Below are 21,508 nucleotides of genomic sequence, written 5' to 3'. Positions count from 1 at the left end.
CAAACACACATAGACATAAAACCCAGAAGATTGTCCTACTGAATGTAAATTCTTCACCTGCTGTGACATCGCCCCTTACATGATGAACACAGATACCTTCAGCAGCAAGTCATAAGAAGATTCTTCCATTTCTTCTGGAAGGCACAAAATATAGTAAGCAAGTAGCATTTCTAAAGGGCTTAAAGTTCCATTGAAACAAAGAGAAAAGTTGGTTCAAAACCATTTAGGATAGGCATATGGGATATACATTTGTTCACTGTTCCTGAGAAATCAGTGTGAACTCTGACTTTATAAACCACGGAGAAAACCTGGGGAGGGTGAAAATCCCCTATTCCAGATCCAAATTAGAGACCAACAAGATCTAATTGCTTCATTGCTTTTGGCTCCCTTGGGGTAAGAGGTACTTACTTTTGGAAGCAGACATAAGAGAGTTCATCCCTAGAAGAATAATGACAGTAACCCCAAGCCAGCCATTAGGAACCTGGTAATTCACAATGCTTTTTGTCATCTCAACTGACCTTGGGAAAAGTGTGATGAAGAGTCTATAGCAAGCCAGGCTGGAGGTTGAGAGTGATAATCAAAATTTCTTGCCTTTGACCCCATACTATTTCAACAACACAAAAGAAGTCAAATGCTATCACTCTGAATAAAAGACCTTGGAATGTTAAATCTCATCATTATTAATAGACCTGGGGAATGAAATATCATTTCAATAACTTTCAGTCTCTTGCTTAAAAGCATTCTATTGGTGCACATTTCCCATGATATTATAAAATAATCTTTGAATGCTTGCTTTTCACTCACCCTTACAAAACTGATCCCAAATCCATTTCATACTTCCCAGCGTTTATTCAATGCTGGTAGAAAATGAATTTCATATGCTCATTGTTCAGGTGAAGATGTTTGAATATTTGTGAATATTGTTATTTTTTTTCTATTTATGTTAAATTTAAGTTGTACTGGGAACTGCTGTTCAAGTGAAGAAGTCCAGTAAGACATTTGAACTTCCAGAATGGTTTCTGGGTCTGTCAGTCATGGTTTCCCTAATGATGAGACTCCAATTGATTTGTCTGTTTTGTAGAAGTCAGGGGTTGACAAAACTTCCGTCTCAAACACAACAGTGTCATTGTCACCTCCCTCTTTTCTGACATGAAAGAATAATAAAAAAATTAATGAGATGGCAGATTAGAGGAAGGGTGTACTCCCCAGCAGGTCCACAGCGGTTCTGTAGCTCAAGAATTTTAAAATGGGAAAACTGCTCCTCAGCAAGGTGAACAACTAAGAGGATGAACTGAAGTCTAATATTGGACAGCAAAATAATCACAGAGACACAGAAAGTTAGAAACTTTGATCATAACCTAGGAACGGTACGTTACAGATATACTTCCCACCACTGAGGGGATGGGAAGCACAGAGAGAGAGAAAAGCTTGGTGAGTAAAATTGTCTTGGGAGAAGCTGTGGAGTAGAGGGAGGGTTTGATCTGAACTGATACAGAGATGGTGGGAGAAGTTGGGTGAGGAGTATTTCAGTTCACTCCCTGAAGGGCAGATTGTCCACAGGAGTCAGAGATCCTGTGCAAGAACCAGTTCTGAATAACCATGTGACAGTGAGCACAGTGAGTTGTGAGATTAGGAAACCATAGGAGGACACCAGCCTGACTCAGCAGTTGCTGATTGTAGGGTCCAGAGTGTGCCTGGGCCAACGTGATTGAAGCAGCACAGAGAGGACAGTGCTGGGTGGCACTGGGTGGGCATAGTGAGGAGAGAGCTTTTCTTGTAGAGCTTACTCATACAGAGCTCTACAAAGATTCTGGTAACCAGTCTGACAACTAGGTCTGATGTCCAACTCACCACTCCTCTTCAATGTAGTTTTTTCAACTCTCATCAGAATAATCAGGCAAGTAAAGGAAATTAAAATGATACAACTATGAAAAGAGGTCAAATTATCTGTTTGCTGATGGCACTTTCCTATATCTAGAAGATTCAAAGTAACTTCACCAGAAGACTTCTAGAGCTGATATAATAAAGTCAGCAAAGTAGAAGAATGAAAGATCAACATTTATAAATCAATAGTTTTTCTCTACTCCAACAGCAATTCAGGATCAGGAAAACTATCCCATTCACATTGACATCAAAAATAAAATACTTGGGTATCAACTTAACCAAGAAGGTCAAAGACAATAAAAACTACAGAAATCTGGAGAAATAAATTGAGGAAGACCTTAGAAGATGGGAAAAGCTTCCAAGTTCTTGGGTTAGCAGAATCAATATTGACAAAATGCTATTCAGAATTAATGTAATCTCCATCAAAATATCAACGACTTTCTTCATAGAAATAGAAAAAAAAGTCCTAAAATTAATTTGGAGGATTAAAAGACCCAGAGTAGCAAAATAAATCTTGAGTAAGAAGAAGGATCCTGGAAGCATCACAATATCTGATTTCAAATTATACTACAGAGCTATAGTTATAAAAACAGCATTGTATTGGCATTAAAATGCACATGAAGACCAAAGGAACAGAAGACAGAGACAACTCACATAGTGATAGTCATCTGATACTTGACAATAATGCCAAAAATATATGTTGCAGGAAAGACAGCCTTTCAACAAATGTTGCTGGACAATGGGATTTTCACATGTGGAAGAATGAAGCTAGATCCCTATCTCTAATCCTGCACAAAAGTCAAATCAAAGTTGATCAATGACTTAGAAAACTCAAAATTTACACCAGAAACTCTGCAACTACTAGAAGACAGTTTATGGTCAACACTCCTACATTTTGATGCTGGTACCAACTTCCTTCACAAGACCCCGAAAGCTCATGAAAACAAAAACAAGAATCAATAAATGGGGTTAGCATAAAATTTAAAGCCTCCTGTGTAAAAAGGAAATGATGAAGAGCATGAAGATAGAGCTTAAAGTGTTGAAAAAAATCCTCTGACAGAGGATGAATATCCAGAATACCTAAAAAAATTCAAAAAAATTGACACCAAAATATAAAATAACCCATCAAGAAATGGAAAAATGGACTAAACAGAAATTTCTCAAAAGATGGAACACAAGTAGCCACCAAATATAGGAACAATATTCAACATTTCTAGCAATCAGGGAAATACAAATAAAAACTACACTGAGATTTCATTTCAATACAGTCAGAATGACAATAGAAGAATACAAATAACAAGAAATACTGGTGAGGATGTGGGGGGAAAGTACACTCATATATTGTTGATGGTACTGCAAATTAGTACAACCACCCTAGAAGGCATTTTGAAGAATCCTCAAAAACTGAGCAATGGAACCACTATATGACCCAGCTGTCCTTGGAATTTATCCAAAAGAATTAAAATCAGCATTCTCTAGAGATACAGCCACATCAATGTTTATAGCAGTGCAACTCACAAGAGCCAAGATATAGATCTAGCCTAGATGTCCATTGATAGATGAATAAATTAATAAGATATGCTACATATATACACAACACGGTTTACTTAGCCATCAAGAAGAACAAGACTATGGCATTTGCCGCAAATGGGTAGAACTAGAGAATACCATGCTAACTAAAATAAATCAGACTTGGAAAATTGGGAATTGAATATTTTCTTTCATATGTGGAAGCAAGAGTGACATAAAGTGGGGGTGGGTGTCTGACATCATAAAGATATAGGATAGGTGAGTGGAGTAGAAGGAGATTGAGGGGGAGGGAGAAGGTCTTGGAAATAGAAGAAAATATGGAATTAAGTTGACAAAATTATACTGCATGTACCTATAAATTTGCCAGTGAATTTCACCTTTATATATGTGCAAAAAGTACCAATTAAAAATAAATGAATGAAGCCAGGCGCAGTGTCGCACGCCTGTAATCCCAGTGGTTCAGGAGGCTAAGACCAGAGAACTGAAAGTTCAAAGCCAGTCTCAGCAACTCAGTGGGGCCCTAAGCAACTCAGGGAAACCCTGTCTCAAATAAAATACAAAAAAAGGCTGAGAATGTGGTTCAGTGGGTGAGCATCCCTGGGTTCAATCCCCAGTTCCAAAAGTAAATAAATAAATGAGTGGAAGGTAGAAAAGTAGAGAAGAGCAAGGGAGCAGGGTGGAGGGAAAAGGAAACCTGCGGGAAATGGGAAGAGAGGTGGAGTAAGCTAAATTTCATGCATATCATGATTATTTCAAATTTCACAATTATGTCAAAATGAACCCAAATGATATGTACAACTATAACAACCTTAGAAAAGAAAACAAAAAGCAGTAAGTTCAGACTCTACATGGTTTCTCATTTAACAGCATGAGGAAAAGTGTCTCTTTGTATTGACAAATGACTTATTACTTCCCCAGGTACCTGAAACCATTACCTAGATGACCTTCATCTATGTCTCCTTCCACAGCAACCTTCTCTCATCTTTCTGAGTTTTATTCAAATAAGACCCAGGCTTCAGCTTATCAATGAGTAATGGAACACACTCAAAGACGCAGCCACAGCAAAAGCTGGCAAATAAGATGAAAAGGGATTTCAGAACCCCCACTTACAAAAATGATCAATCTCAAAATTAACCCAAAAGCCATAGTGAAACCTCATTTTATATCAAGGGTTTGGAAAAATTGTTTTTGAAGATTGTCTTTGAAGACAATGGTGGTATTATTGACGTCTTAATCATTTTAATATAGAAACAATGGAGCATTATGATTGACAATTGAAAACTTGCATTGCCATGGATCATGTATTCTAACATCAGTTTAAACCCCAAAGATGTCCTGCACACATACAAGTGCAGACAAATAAGCAGTTTCATAGCAACATTGAGAATCCTATTACAAAAATAGGGGTGGGGAGAAGTTCAATAATCAATAATTTATGATAACTTTACAGAGTAAATATCGTAGAGCAATTCTATGTCATATACTAGTTAAATTAAGAAAAATAATCATGTAGGAAAAATGCAAGTCTTCAATAATATGACAAAACATAAACAAAAATTTTCATGTAAATATATTATTAAATACTGAATGTTTGTGTCCCTCTCCCATAGATTTATAAATTGAAGCCCTACCCATCAGTGTTGCTATTAACTAAATAGTGTTAAGGGGATAAACTCTGATAGAAAGACATTATGAGAAGGCAACTATGGTATGGTATGGCAGGCAGAGGGTCTTCAACAAGAAACCAAACCAATTGAAATATTGATCATGTGTTCTTAGCCTTATGAACAGTGGAAAAATAATTCTCTATTGTCTTTGTCTAAGCTAACTAGACCTTTGTCTAATATTATGATAGCCCAAGCAAGTAAAGTCATGGTCACAGATATGTGAAATATAAATATATGTTTCCGAGATAAACAAATACCTATGGAAATAAATTACAAAACCAAAAATCATAAACACAGAATTTGAAATTTGGTCTAGCTGTTTCCTCCTGAGAGGAGATGGGAGGGTATCCCTAGAAGTGCAAATAACACGTCCAAAACCTCTCTATTGAGTCCTACAAGTTCTTCCTTTGGGGTCAGAAGACAGTATGCTGGAGTGTTTAAAGTCCTGGGTTGAACACTAGTTCATATCATAGAGGATGCCTCTGAGGCTGGCTGACTTAGTAAGATGAAAGTTGGCTGCCTGTGGCCTAAGCCAAGAAAGGTGAAGCCTGAGACATGTCATGCACCTCTGCACCTCCATCAAGCACATCTGCCAAAGAGGTTGTGCCAAGAGAGTGGCATCCAGGTGATAGTTGCCAAATTACACTGTTATATGGTGTGCATGTATGAATATATAACAACAAATTCCATCATTATGTTCAACTATAATGCACCAATAAAAAGGTGGAAAGAAAAAATAAATAAAAGTTATTTAGCTTCATATTTTAAAAAAAAAAGAAAAAGAAAGGCTTGTGGCATGTATCACCAACACAGGAAGCCACAGTGAGAGCCTCGGGTAGGGAGGGTCAAGCTATGGAAGCTTCACACATCTACTGAGGGCCTCCTCCAAACCCAGAACCTCTTCTAGGGAGGCTGAGATCACAGAGAAGTGCACACCTTGGATGCTGACAGTCACTGCAACTACCTCTGACAGGGAGAGCCTCGCCTGGGAATCAGCATGCACCACCACTGCCTCCCTCCCTCTGTAAGTCTCCACTAAGGGGGGGGCAAAGACCAGAAAGCAACACCCAACTCTGCACCTTTGAAGGTGCTTTGATAGAGCACAGCTGCCAGAGAGGGCAGGGCCAAGAGATGGCTCAAACATCTGATCCCTGAAGCCACTGCCACAACCTTGTTCAGAGAGAGCCACGCCTGGGGATCTGCATGTGTCTGCTGAGGGCTTCTGCCGCACTCAGCACCTGGCACAAGGAGGGACGAGTGGGGGAACAGAGAACATAGCTACCACCATGTCCCAGCTTGCCCTCTACAGCAGACCTCAGCCCTGAACACATCCCTGAGCTCTGCCCTCTTGTGCCCGGCAGCTCCTCTTCACCCCAGGTGCCAGGGCACCCCATGCCTGTACCTGGGGTGAAAACCTAAACAAACCAGTGACCAGCAACAACACTAAAGCAGTAACAAAAAGTCTTCTAACAAAGAAAAGCCCTGGACCAGACGGATTCTCATGATGTTCTAACAGATCATTTAAGAAGAACTAATGCCAATCCTCCTCAAATTATTCCATGAAATATAAATCAAATAAAAATTTTATTTCTTGAATAGTGTGTTTATCAATACTTATGCAATGCTTCTAAAAACAATTTCATGTATCCAACGTATTCAGCACAAGCACTCAGTTTTCTTGCCTTTATAGCCAGCAGTAGAAAGGATGAGTCATAGAGTCTACCTTATTTTTCAGTCATCTTGCCTCATAAGAGTAGTTATCATAAATTAAAAGTTTTTAAGAGGTAATAATGTATATTAACAAATTAAGATATGGTATAAGAACCATGTAGACATAACAGCTACATTAGAAACAACTGATACATCTACAAAAATCAGATATCTTGCAGTTGGCATGTCAGAGGAGTGAGGAAAGGATAAACTATAAGTTAATTTTAAATACTTCATTATTAACTTGTAAATGATTAAATGACTTTATACTTCACATTACACTAAAAAATGATCAACTTCTTGTGTTTTAAGGATTTTAAGGCCTAGAAGAAAGGATTTAAAATTTCACATGAAAATATAACTTACTCTCATTAGGTACATAAGATAAAATGGCCTATGCTTTTATTTTTCATACTTGAGAGATATTTGGTTGAAACAATGACATGATTCACTGGGCAAAGCTACTCCAAAGCTCTATCCAGGGATGGGACTGTTCATGTGCTGTTATAATTGGGTAACATTGAATAATTACCAAAACATATCTGTAGTGATATGCTAACTGATGAAATCTAGCTCAGTTTCTTATCACACAGTATTAATTATGTTGGGTGCTTGTGTTTCATTCAAGGGACTCAATTGATTCCTCTTTTCCAGATACAAATATCCCCTAGACTCTGACAATATTTTGCACAACTACCTTGTTCATAAAGAATTTTATGTGTTGAATTGGGGTTAATATGGAGTTGTTCTAGAAGGGATTTCACTGGAATATCTCTACTATATGCAAACAAAAGGCATTTTCTCGAAAAGAAATATAAGTCGATCTTTATCAGACTGTGCTCTTCCTGATGCCATGTCTCTTCTTTAGTGTCTAGAAAACACAATGGTGGCCATTGCAAGGTGATTTCCTCAAAGAATCCCATTAAAATCAAGAACACCAACTAAATAGATGAATTAATTACTTTAAACACAGTAAAATTGAGACATTGGTACTTATTTTTTTAAGAGAGAGAGAAAAAAATTTTTTTAATATTTATTTTTTAGTTTTCGGTGGACACAACATCTTTATTTTATTTTTATGTGGTGCTGAGGATCAAACCCAGCACCCCACACGTGCCAGGCAAGCGCACTATCGCTTGAGCCACATCCCCAGCCCCATTGGTACATATTTTCAACTTAACAATATAAAAATCATGGAAGACATTTGCACTGCATACAAAGGACAAAGAATTAATATCCACATTATATAAAGACTCTGTACAATCCAATATGTAAAAAACAAACCACCTAATAGACAGGCAAAAGAAAGACATAATCATTTATGTCACATGAAGAAATTTTTTAGTAGTAAGAGTAATGATGGTTGTTGTAATGTAACAGGGTAAGTCACCTTGTGAGTAGATGGCTTTTCATTATCTGGTAATTCAGGAACCAGGCTCCATTATCTCCATGGACTGAGGATAAATCTGTTTCCATTCAAAAGATGAGTAGAACCATGTGTTTGTTTGTTTTTAAATCTTGACCAGGAAATAACAAACATTTTCTTTCACTAGGAACAATGTCACTGAGACCCACATAGATTACCTGAATATGTAGCAGCTTTCTCCTAGTGAAACTTCTCAAAGGTGAAATTTGGGTAGATACCAGCCGTCTCTGTTCAAAGTAGCAGGTGAACATGGAGTCATATGCTTTACTGAATGATGATCAGTGAAGCAGAAAGTCAAAGCACAATGACATTTAATTCGTCGACACTTGCAGAGCATTTTTTAAAAATCTCCTTGTCAATACACAAGTTGTTTAAGAGGTAAAGTAACTGGAACTCTTGTACTTTGGCAGTAAAGATATAAGATAATATAATTTTCAAAAATAGATATTTAAGATCTTCCTTAGGTTTGCAGAAAAAATGAACAGAAAGTGCTCACACAGTTCTTTTCCCTACCACTGGCCATAGTTGATCTATTGACATCATTTTTTCTCCTGCTCTGCTGACATCTTGCGTTGGTATAATACACTTGTTACAACTGAATGAAATTGTTATATTATTAACTGAAATCTATAGTTTAATAGATTTCAGTTAATAATATAACTGAAATCTATTAAACTATAGATTTATAGGGTTCATGCTTTATATTGTACAGTTGTGATTACTTTGCCCTTTTGTTTGTTTCAGACTAGTGCAGAGTGACATGTACCCACTGTTACAACATCATACAGAATAATTTTTCCACCCTGAAATCCTCTTTGTTTTTATCTATTCAAAGCTTTTTCAAAGCAGTAGAAATGATGAGTCATAGATATGCCTACCTTCATTTGAGGCAATATACATAAGAAAATAATATGGGTACAAGTAAAGAAACAGGAGAGTACCTATAAATGTGTACAACTTTATGTGTCAATTGTAAATATAAAATAAATACATACAATTTACACAAAAAAATAATTTTAAGTTAAATGTGTTATCATGTGCGAGGAAAAACGCTTTGCTACAAAAAGAAAACCATCCAGTTTTTAAAAGAAGAGTAATGGCTATGACCACATAAAAATTCCAATGTTGGAAGACAAAGATACTAAGTGAAATGCAAAAATGTACAGACATGTCTGTGAAAAACCTTTCCTGAGACTATAAGATCCATCTGAAAATTAAACAGAGCCAAAAACCAAATTCAAATTGAAGCAAGACTGAATAAAGACTCCCCTATCACGATTCACCAAGAAACAGCAATTCAGAGAGAAAGTGATACATGTGAGGGATTGAGAAGGTCTAATATCCATAATAGAAAAAAAACTCTATCATACTGAAAATGTTCCTCTACTGAGGATGTTTCTCAAAGCTCCTTTCATATCCTGATTCCTCAGACTATAGATAAAGGGATTCAGCATGGGGGTGACCAGAACATATAACACAGACACAATGACATCCAGGTCCTCAGCATTATTGGATGAGGGCAGGTAATATAGCCCAATAATTGTTCCATAGTATAGAGAAACCACAGAGAGGTGGGAGCCACACGTGGACAAGGCTTTGTAGATCCCCTTGATTGAGGGTCTTCTCAGGATGGTGGCCCCAATGTGGCCATAAGAGACCAGAATGCATATGAATGGCACAGCTATGACCATCGATCCTATAATGAAAATAACCAGCTCATTGATAGAGGTGTCAGAGCTGGACAGCTTAAGTAAAGTGGAAAGGTCACAGAAGAAGTGGTGCAGGATGTTTTCTTTCAGGAAAGAGAGACGGGCTAGAAGGAGGGTGTGTACAAGGGAATTGGTAGAGGATAAAATCCAAGACACAATAACTAGCTGCAAACAGAGATTCTGACTCATCATGGTGGTGTAGTGGAGTGGGTGGCAGATGGCCACGTATCTGTCATAGGCCATGGAGGTCAGAAGGAAGCTGTCGAGACCCCCAAATGACAAGAAAAAATATACCTGGGAAATGCACCCAGCATAGGAGATGGACTGAGTGTGCGTCAGCATGTTCATGAGCATCTTTGGAGCCGTGACTGAGGAGAAAGAGATGTCAGTGAGGGCCAAGTGGCTGAGGAAGAAGTACATGGGGGTGTGCAGGCGAGAGTCCAGCCTGATGAGCAGGATGATGAGCAGGTTCCCCAGCACCGTGGTCAGGTACATGCCCAGGAACAGGGCGTAGTACATGCCTTGCTGCTCTGGCTGGATGGGGAGCCCCAGGAGGAGGAACTCGGACACGCTGCTCTGATTATCCCTCCTCATGCTCTTCCTCTCTTTTGCTGGAGAAGAAGAAGAGATGGAAATGGGAAAGAATGAGAAGTGATTTTAACTATTACAAAATTAAGGCAGGGTTTTCAACTACTTAGTATGTGTGTTTTAATTGTATATGGTGAGCTTTTGCCACACTAGTAAACTAGTAATGGCTCAGAAAAAAAGGATATTATTTGTATACCTAGAAAGCAACACAATATATTTGAAGAAAGCATGAAGTATCTGAATATCATCAGATCATACCCACTTGAGGAGTCCATGATGGAAATGTGAGATTAGGGTTAGTTGCAAGGCCAGGTCAGTAACTAGTTAATAGAAAATTTGTAGATAAACACTAATGGTTTGTTGGCCTTTCTTAACGTTCTCCATTCCTCTTAAACACAGTTAGCTAATGCTTTAATTCCAGGGATCCGATCAATTGAAGAGAATCCAGTGGCTGCTTTGGATCTACAAGATATCAGGAACTGTGGAGTTGGTGGACATATCATCTGTAGCAAGTCCATGAAGGTCATCCAGGGCAAGAATCTATGCCAATAACATTAAATGTCTGTTGACATTCCTTGTAACCAATCCATCAGGTCTGCCTTTAAGAAAATTCTTTCGCACTCAACAATTTTGATCCAAATTTCCACTTCCCAGTCACATTCGTTCCCTGAGCTCAAAGCAAATCATTGCTATTTAAGTACTCAGAAAATATTTAACTTTTCCAGTCACATCTAGGATCTGTCAATGAAGAAGTTCTTTTTAAATGTCTATCTAGAATAAGAAAATAAAACCTCTTCCTTTATTTCATTTCTAACTTCTTGTATCAAAGATTCTTAATTTTACTTTTCTTGTCATAACTTTAACATTTCTTCTACTTTGCTAATCATTCATTTCTCTTTCTCCTTCAAGTCAGTTTGTTTTACACCTTCCATTGGAACAATCATAACATGATAGGAAAAGAGAGCAGGATGAGCTATTGAAATTAGAATCTGTATCATATAAAGACTCACTCGCTCTGAGCATCTTTTGTCTTTGAGAGCTGGAGAGATGTTTCAAGATTGGACTCATCACCCATTTGGGGGTTAACTAAAATTTGCATTAATGTACCAATTCTCTCACTTTATTGAAACTCTTTAATGTTTCTACATTCTTGAGCAAAGTAAGTTAAAAGTTTTGTTAATATGCTATTGTTACCTGAGATTAATAATACATTAAGTTATGTGACTAATTAACAGGTGAGTACCTATTAGTTTATCGCAATGAAAATCACAATTAGCTGTTGGTTGGGCATGTAGGTTATTTCTAATATTTTTGCTATTTCTAAAAATACTGATATGAATTACGTATGTACATATGAGATTTTGACAATTAGTCTATATATCTATAGGACAATTTCCTAGAAATAAAAGTGGAGGAAATGTAGAGTCATGACATTGAAAGACATTGAATTACAAGAGGCCAAGCAGATGAGGAAGTTGATTCCTATGTGGTCTTTAAAAGGAGTCCTTAATAGAAGAAAAGTCACATGACAGATATAAAAACAGGCACTTCCAATTAGGTATTTGTAAATGGCAGGGCAAGAGACCTTGATGAACCAAGAAAGGATTGTGGTCAAGATTATGGTCATCCTGAAAAAGTTATGGCGTGAGGAACTATTCAGAACAGTTATAAGAACTTTTCTGCTAAAATAGATTGTTTCAATTCTATTCTCAGATAAATAGCTCACTTAAACTCAGATTGAAGAAAAGCAAAGAAAAATTTTAAGTAGCTGTCTGTCTGCTGGTTAGAGATCAGATTACAACACGGCCATAGAGTCAGCAGGAATCTGAATAGGAGGTTATGGTAGCAGTTGAATACAATATAAAACCTGGATTGTGGCAGAGGATATGAGTAAAATTACAGGGATTTGGTATAAAATTTCAAGGAACTTCCAAAAGACCTAGTGAGGTTGAAGGTACACCAAAGGAGAAATGTTTTTACAAATATACTCTCAAAAATGAAATATAAGATCATTTAGAGATTCACTCTTCTACATGGAAACTTGATTCTGCCTTATCTTCTCAAAATTTGGATATACACTTAGTTGAAGGTAAATTACTCCACAAGGAGGTGTGTGAGGAGAGGTGGAGTCTAGGAACCAGCTGCACTCCATGAACGTGGATGCATACACACACCTACAAACACATCCATGTCATCAAAATAGAAGAAAGATTAGTACAGTAGATGAAGAGGATTAAGGGGGAGGGAAAGGGGACAGGAAAAGGGAAGACAGTGTAATCCATCTAACTGAATTTTCGTGGGTGCATGCATGAACGTGGCACCATGGGCTCCTCCTCTGTTCAATCTCCTGAACAGAGATTGGTGGAGTGGAAGGAGAGGAGCAGGGAGTTAGGGGGAGTTCCAGGGATTGAATTGGAGTGGGTTGAGTTCCATAACTTAGTGACAATGTCAGAGTATATTCTGGGGTTATATACAACTAAAAAGAAAAAAAAAAGAAACAGAGGTCAAAAAAGTTCTCTGGCCATTAACATAACCAAACTTTTCTCATAAAGACTATAGGCCCTGACTGCTTTATCACACACACACACACACACACACACACACACACACACACACACACACACACACTTAATCATACCACTAACTGCCAATTCTACCCCTACTCTGACTGGTCATTAGATCATGAGCACAGTTACCTTCAGGTACTAGCTATGGGAACATTCTTCCATTTCCCATTAAAAGACATGAAATGCAGTGAAATAAGAAGAGTCTCCAAAGGCTCAAAGTTCCACAGCAATGGTCAGAAGAGTCATCCCTTCAGAGTGAAAGAAACAACGTAGATATATAGATAAACACTTGTTCACAATTAGTGTAATAATTTTACAAACCATGGAGAGATCCTAGAGGCAATGCCTCCATCCCCAGCTCCAAATTAGAGACATTTCCTTTGCTTCCCTTGGGAGAAGAACTCCCTATTGAAGTTGGCCTAAGAGAATTCACCCTCTTCCCTTAAAAACAATGACAATAACCACAGAGCAACTGTTAGGAACCTGATGAATCAAAAAGCCTTCTCAGTTTGCTTTGGGGTAAGTGTGAATCAGAGGTCATCAAAAAACAGGGTGGAGGTTGAGTGTGACAATCCAAGTGTGTTGGTTCTGAATTCCATGTTATTTTACAACTATCCCCTTAATTCTCCGATGAAAAGAGGGGAAAATATAGTCACCACTAGATCCTGGGAAATGGAATACAGTCTCTACAAATCTCTCGTGTCAAAAAGCTATAGTGTCAGTATTCCATTGGTACAAGATTCTCATGATACCACAAAATAACCATTCACTATCAGCTTTCCACTAAGCTCCTTACAGAATTGATTCCAAATTCACTCCATACATCAACAACTGCATTTCTTCAATGTCTGGTGAAAAATTAATATCATATGGTCATTATTCAAGGTGGGAAGATATGTGAGTTTTATAAATATTATGGTTTTATAAATTTTATAAATATTATATGGTTCTGCTTATAGTATATAAAACCTCTAATTGAAACTGGCATTTGAGTGAAGGATTCCCATAAGATATTTAGACCTCAGGAATGGCTTCTCAAGCCTTTAGATCATTCCCACCCACATCCCGCATGGGTGATGGAAACGGAGTTCCTCTGCGAGGAGTAGGCTGCTGGAGAAATAAAGCTAAGAAAAAAGAAGGTGAGGAAAAGACCACAGGACACACATGGATGTAATTTTGGAAAGTGGGGGTGGATGTCCCTACCACTTTAGGGGTCAAGCTTCCCCACTGGAAAAAAAGAGGGAGTGAGAGCCCACGTTTGCTTTATTACATATGGGAAAACTTGAAACAAAGGTTATCCATAGAATGTTCTTCACCAAATAAGACAGGAGGTGGGCTGTCCAACCCAACTCCTGAGCTACAGGAGAGCAAACTTCCTAGCTGAGCAAAGACAGAGATCATGGCCATTGTGCAGCTGCAATGCAAGTCCAAAATCTTCTTGGCTCAAGGCCAGTACAGATGCTAAAGTAGCTCTGGGGTGGCTCCCAAAGAACACGGTTGACCATCTGTCTCCATGGTGATAAAGATCCAACCAACCCACCTGTTTTCCTAGAAGCAAAGGACCGACAGCATTTCCTTCTCAAACCAAAGACATCATTGCACCTCCCACTTTCCTTACATGTGAAAGGGTAAAAAGTAAATCTATGACTGCTATATTTCTTATTTGATTAACAGTATAGAAAAAAAGGATCTCATTGTATTAACAAATGTCATTACTACTTTCTCAAGTACCAGATATCATTTTCTGGAAGAACTTCATCTGTATCCTCTTCTACATCAAGCTTCTCTCATTCTTCTGAATCCTGAAAATTTTTTATTACATAGTACCCCACAATCATGTGGGTTTCATCTAAGGAATGCAAGGTTGGTTCATATGTAAATCACCAAATGTAATTCATCACATAAATAGAATTAAAGATGGACAAGAATCATATGATTGCCAAGAAATGTGCAATTAATTAATAATCCTCCATGTAATACATTTGCCAAAAAAAGTCACATCATAAAATAAAATTTGTCATCATATTTAGTGAGATGATATTTTAATAAAGGTGAAATTTAACCTCTAACATATTCAAGATCTTTGGATAGCCTGAGAATCTGGACAAGAATCATATGATTGTCTTAATAAATGTAGAAAAAGGCTTTGATAAAAACCAGCATCCATTCATGTTAAAAATGCTAGAGAAACTAAGAATAGAAGGAACTGACATCAACATTATAAAGGCTGTATTTAACAACCTCAAGGCCAACATCATACTGAATGGAGAAAACAAAATGAAAGCATCTCCTCTAAAGTAAGGAACAAGACTTTCATTTCTTGACAATATTCATTGAGGTATTACATACTTTTTTAACACATAAATTTTAACTTTCCAATTCTTTTTTTTAAAAAAGAGAGAGAGAGAGAATTTTTTAATATTTATTTTTTAGTTCTCGGCGGACACAACATCTTTGTATGTGCTGCTGAGGATCGAACCTGGGCCGCACGCATGCCAGGTGAGCGCACTACCACTTGAGCCACATCCCCAGCCCTCTAAAATTGTTTTTGTCATATCTTTTGATCACTGTGGAAAAAAAAAATTGAGTAAAACACCCAGAATTAAGACTTCTGGGAGTGTCTATGAAGGTGTTTCTAGAGATGATTGGCATGTAGAACAGCAAACTGAGGAGGGGCCTTCCCTGAACATGGGTGGCACTGTCCAATAGGCGTGGGGCCCAGATGGAACAAAAGGTGGAGGAAGGAGGAAGCTGAGGTGTATGCAAGCTTGATTCTTCTTGAGTGGGTGCCTTGATTGCTGCTGTCAGCCTCACCTGACATCATGATCTGGCTCCTTCACTCTTCAGACATGGGCCCCGAGCAGCAATTCTCTAGGGAGTTCCCAGGCTTTCAGACTCAAACTGGGGCTTCAACATTAGTTCCAGCTTCGTGAACTAAGCAACTACTGGTTCCTCCAGTTCTGCAGCATGCAAACGGCCATGGTGGCACTGTCTGGCTTTTGATGATGTAAATCATTCTAATATATCCCCTTTCATTACCATAGGTATACATATCCTATTGGTTCTTTCTCCTAGGAAGAACCTGACTAATATATTACACTAATGAAATGATCACTCAGGACAAGGATAGATGATTTCCAACATCACAGAAAGCTTTCTTTTTCTCACAGTCTGTGCCTTCCAAAGGGTAAATGGTCTCCTGATATCTATCATCACTGATTAACTTTGCACATTTGTCAACTTCATTTAATACACTCTTTCATTTGTTAATCTGTATACATAATGGTTTTCACTCAACATTGTGAAAGTAAGTCTATATCTTAAATTTCAGAGGTTCATTTTTTTCCTGTATTATTCTATATTATTCCACAGAAGGAACATACGATAATCCATTACCCTTCCCCAGTCGATACATATTTAGATTGTTTCTAGTTTTTTCTACTTTTTGTTTATCAAAAATAAAGTTAGGATCAGTATGGTGATGCTCACTTATAATCTCAGCAAATTAGAGGCTGATAGAAAGATTGTTGCAATTTTGAGGCCAACATCCGTAACTTAGTGAGAGTCTGCTCAAAATAAAGATAAAATAAAATGAAAAGGGCTGGGCAAGTAATTCAGTTGTAAAGTGTCCCTAGGCTAAATCTCCAGTACCAAAAAATAATAAACTTGGGAAGATGACTGAATAGAGGTACCCAGCACTCACCTGCTCTTCCACAAATAAGAGCCAAAGCAACAAATGTACAGCTGCTTATTGAGGTACATTGTCTTGCTAGAATACCCACAATCAACTGGAAAAAAGTGGAAACCTTGAAAATCCAGATACTTATGACAGCAGCATAGTAAGGAAAACAAAAAATACTTTTGCAGCTGAAAAAAAAAAAAAAAACCTGAGTTACCCAGAAAACTACCAGGGTGCTATAGCCAGGAACCATCTCGGAAAGAAACTTACTGCCTAAATTTGGACGGCTCAGGGGTCAGAAACCCCTGCATGTTCCCATTCCTGAGACCCACAGACGTCCACTGCCCTGGCTCACTGGGTAGCTATGAGATGAATAAAATTTAACTCAGTAATAATGACACAAACCCACTGAGAGTACTGCATTCTAGGGAGCAGGTGTGGGGTCACAGGTTTGGACAGAGGGTGAAACCCATAAGAACCAGAGCATCAGGAGCCTACCCTCGGAGACAAGGAGCATGGTCCATGACATGGGGTTTCATGTGGGTGCCAGCAGTGAAGGCAATGGCACACATTGTTCTCGACACCCTGCTCTCAGGAATTCACATGGTACCACTGACAAGGCAGAGAAAGAACTGTGTGGTTTCACTGATCTCCAGTCCCCAGGGGCCTCCTGGGTCAGTCTTGAGCACATCCCACCTGTGGCTGTCCACAGGGCTCTAAGCCACAAACGTCTAGAGAGAAACTGCCCGGTACTAATGTGTTCTTCTCTTTCCTGCTCCTGCGGCTACCTCAGCTGGGAGAAATTCTGCCTGGCTACAGTCACCACCTGTCTCTGCTTGATCCCTGACAGGCACGACCACTGAAACAATCAAGAATAAAAGCCCCAACCATGTCCCACTAGAAATCAACCACAACAGAAAATTTAGATTTGGGAAAATACATGGATTCTGAATAAACAGTGGGTCACTGAGGAAGTCAGATGAAAATTTAAAATTCCTAAGCAAATGAAAATGGAAACAGAATATACCAAAACATGTAAGACACAAGCGAAGCAGTACTAAGAAAAAAGTTTAAAGCAATGAGTGCCTACATCAAGAAAAAAGAAAGATTTCAAATAAGTGATGCATCTCAGGAAACTTAGAAAAAGAAATCAAATCCAGAATTATTGATAGGAAATAAATAATAAAGATCAGAGCAAAAAAATATATATATAAACATACAATGGGTCAATGAAACAAAGACTTGGGTCTTTGAAAAGATAAAATTGCAAAACTTGCCAGGTGCTGTGACCACACCTGTAATCCCAGTGCTCAGGAGGCTGAGACAGGAGGATCACAAGTTCAAAGCCTGCCTTAGCAATTTAGCAAGGCCCTACACAACTTAGCGAGATCCTGTTTCAAAATAAAAAATTAAAAGGGCTAAGAATTTGGCTCAGTGGTTAAGCATCCTTGGGTTCAATCCCTGTACCAAAAAAAAAAAAAAATTGACAAACCTTAACTAGTCCCACAAAAAAAGTGAAAGTAGACCCAAATAAACAAAAATAGAGGTGAAAAGGGAGACATTGAAACTAATAACAAAGAAACTCAAAGGATGACTAGGGATTTTAAAAACATGTATGCTAGAAGAACTTGACAGATTTCTGGATATATGTGACCTACCAAAATTGAATCAAGAGGATATAACAACCTAAATAGATCAATAATACTTAATGAGATCAAGTCAATAAGTTTAAATTTTTCTTTGGTACATCACAATTATACATAATAGTGGGATTTATTTTGCCATATTTTCACATGCACATCACACATCACACAATTTGATCAATGTCATTTCCTAGTACCTTCCAAAGTGAAAATCCAAGGACAAGAGGCTTCACCGCAGAATTTTACCAAACTTTTGAAGAACTAATACCAGTGTTTCTCAAAACAGTCCATAGAATTAAAATAACCCTTCTAAGTTTATACTGAGGCAAGCATTACTCTGTTACCAAATCCTGAAAAAAGGTACAACAAAATTTTAAAAAACTATAAATGAATATACCTGATGAACTTACATGCAAAAATCCTCAATAAATTACAAGGGAATTGAATATTGTTATGTTCACATCAAAAATATCATACAACATGATCAAACTGGTTTTATTGCAGGACTGAAGAATGATTCAACAAATACAAAACAAAAACAGTAACACATAAATAGAAAGAAAGATAAAAATCATATAATCATAAGTAACCATGTGAAAAAATTCAATACCAATTCATGATGAGTAACCATGTGATAAAATTCAAGACCAATTCATGATGAGACCTTGTTATGACGGGTATAGAAGGGTGATATCTCAACATAATGAAGCCTACGTATGACACAGCTTAGCTAGCAACATACTGAATGAAGAAATGCTGAAAACATTTCCTCTAAGATCAGGAACAGGACAAAAGTGTCCACACTCACTTTTTTGCCACACTCACTACTAATTGTCAAAGCAATTAGGAAAGAGAAATGACTAAAAGGCATGCAAATTCTATTTGAAGATGATGTGATTCTATACATAGAAAGTCAGAAGACTCTTCCAAAAGACTATTAAAACTGATAAATTCAGTAAAATAACAGGATAAAAATTAACATAAGAAAATCACCAGCGATTCTATTTACCAATAATAGATGTAGTGATAAAAATATTACAAAAGTGATCCCATTCACAATAGTCACAAAACAATACTATAAAACGCCAAGGAATAAACTTAACTAAGGAAGTAAAAGAGTGCCATGATAATGATTTTAAAACACTGAGGAAAGAAAGTTAAGAAGACACTAAAAGGTAGAAACATCTCCCATGTTTATGGAGAGGAAGGGTGGATACAATCAATGTCCATACTTTACATAGCAATCTAACGATTCAGTGCAGTCTCCAGCAAAATACCACTGGCATTCCTCACAGAACTAGAAAAAAAGAATCCTAAAGTTTATGTGGAAGTACAAAAGAGCCTGAATAGCCCAAGCATCCTTAAGGGAAAAAGCAAAATCAAAAAACCAAACCTGTGCTGGGAGAGAACATGGCGGTGGGAAGGCAGTGAGCAGCCTCTGCCCTGCACCACCCTCCTGCAGACCTCACCTAGTGGGCATCCTCCATCTCTGAGAGTGTTAGGGGACCCCTGTCCAGCTGTTCTCCGCAGAAATCACCAGTGCTGTGACCCAGAGCAGGGTTCTGGGCCTCAGCGTTCCAGTAGGATGCCTGGTGTTGGAGCAGGCCCAAAGCCGAAAGTTCCAGTCCACTCAGGACTCGGCCAGAGCCTCAGCAGAATCACCTATCAACACATCTGCAGATCGCCAAGACCTCGCTCTGCTTCCACGCAGGTCACCCAGCTGCTACCTACCTACAGCACAAGGCCATCGCTCCCCCCACCTCACCAGACACCCTGGCCCTGAAAGCAGGCCTCCGCCATCTTGGCTCAACATTCTTGCCACATTAGGTGGGGTCAGTTCCCAGATCAGATCTCCAGCGGCCAGGTACCCTCAGTGGTAATCCAACAGAGTAGCTGCCCAACACAGGTGTGCAGTGCGACCAAGGAGCTGGCTACCGGAGCCCCTGGGGGAGAGTTTCCTCAATTGGGAACTGCTGGGGGAGGGGGAGAGACCAGGACCTGGGAAACCTCCAGGCAAGACAGGAGATAGTACCCGGCACTCGAGCCATATGAGCGGTCCCAAAAAGAGACCCGTGAGGTGCAGTCTCCTTGCAGGGACTGGCAGGTGCCACTCCCCACGTTCAGGCACCCTGCACCAGGACCAGTCTTCCCACCCTGGTTACCTCCGCCATCCTGAGGGCAGAGACAGCAGCTTACAACAGACGACCCCAACTATTGGATGAGAAGAGAAGCAGGAAAGATGCGGATCTCTAAAGCTAGCTTCAACTCTGGTTTCTTCCTTCAAGTTTTTTGTTTGTTGGTTTGTTGGTTTTCTCTTCTATCCCTCCATCTTCTGGCCCTCACACCCCCAACATAAGTGAAACCGGGAACTTTGCATGAAATAGGACTTTGAGGACTGAGTCATCTGAATAATATAATATAGAGGTGTTGTATATGCCCTTTTATTTCTTTTCCTTTTTATTTTTTTCATTTTTCTTTCTCCTCCAAATTTTACTGTTTAAACATCTGTATTTTTCTAAATACATATGTGTGTTTGTTTCCTGTACTCTACTGTCTTCCCACATACTTGCCTACCCTAAATTACTTCCTGTCTATTCTCTTGCTACTAACCCTCTTCACTAGATTTCTCCTTTGTACTTCCTAAGATATATTAACTCTGTATCTTCACATCCTACCTCCTCAGCATATCATCCTAAGCCCCACCCCCCAGCTCATTGTCCACCGTCAGAAACTATAAACCTTTTTACAAAACTACTGATTATATTTTAGATAATAATTGAATCCAACATTTCTGTACATTGAGACTAAACTGTAAACATCTTAATACCAACAAATTGTTCATAAGTGGTATATTGTTGACATTGGGATCTGTTAACATTGCCCTTCCCCACAAAGTAGAGGTCTTGGAACCCTACAAGAGCACTACAAAACTATAGGGTAAAAACAATAACACCCCAGACCCACAGAGCTGGAAAGGAAGACACAGGAGCAACATGAAAAGACAAGGGAAGAAAGTGCCCCCAAACAATCAAGACACCACATCCTTAGAATCATTGACAGCCATAGCAGGAGGAATGACAGAGAAGGAGTTCAGGATGTACCTGG

General features: G+C 38.5%; 1 protein-coding gene across 1 annotated transcript; it reads right to left on the bottom strand.

Annotated features, from left to right (window-relative positions):
• Positions 1-9,581: 9,581 nt before the first annotated feature.
• On the bottom strand, positions 9,582-10,520 carry LOC144376915 (olfactory receptor 1J21-like). Its single transcript, XM_078045179.1, has one exon. The coding sequence runs from the start codon at positions 10,518-10,520 to the stop codon at positions 9,582-9,584; it is 939 nt and encodes a 312-aa protein (XP_077901305.1).
• Between the last annotated feature and the right edge of the window lie 10,988 nt (positions 10,521-21,508).

This window comes from Ictidomys tridecemlineatus, chromosome 4 (assembly GCF_052094955.1).
Source record: "Ictidomys tridecemlineatus isolate mIctTri1 chromosome 4, mIctTri1.hap1, whole genome shotgun sequence".
Taxonomy (NCBI): domain Eukaryota; kingdom Metazoa; phylum Chordata; class Mammalia; order Rodentia; family Sciuridae; genus Ictidomys; species Ictidomys tridecemlineatus.
The sequence above is the reverse complement of the archived record's forward strand: the minus strand, read 5'-3'. Positions and strand labels throughout refer to the sequence as shown.

What these genes read in the sequence shown, in the direction of transcription:
- LOC144376915 (XM_078045179.1), bottom strand. Translation starts at nt 10,520, where the DNA reads ATGAGGAGGGATAATCAGAGCAGCGTGTCCGAGTTCCTCCTCCTGGGG.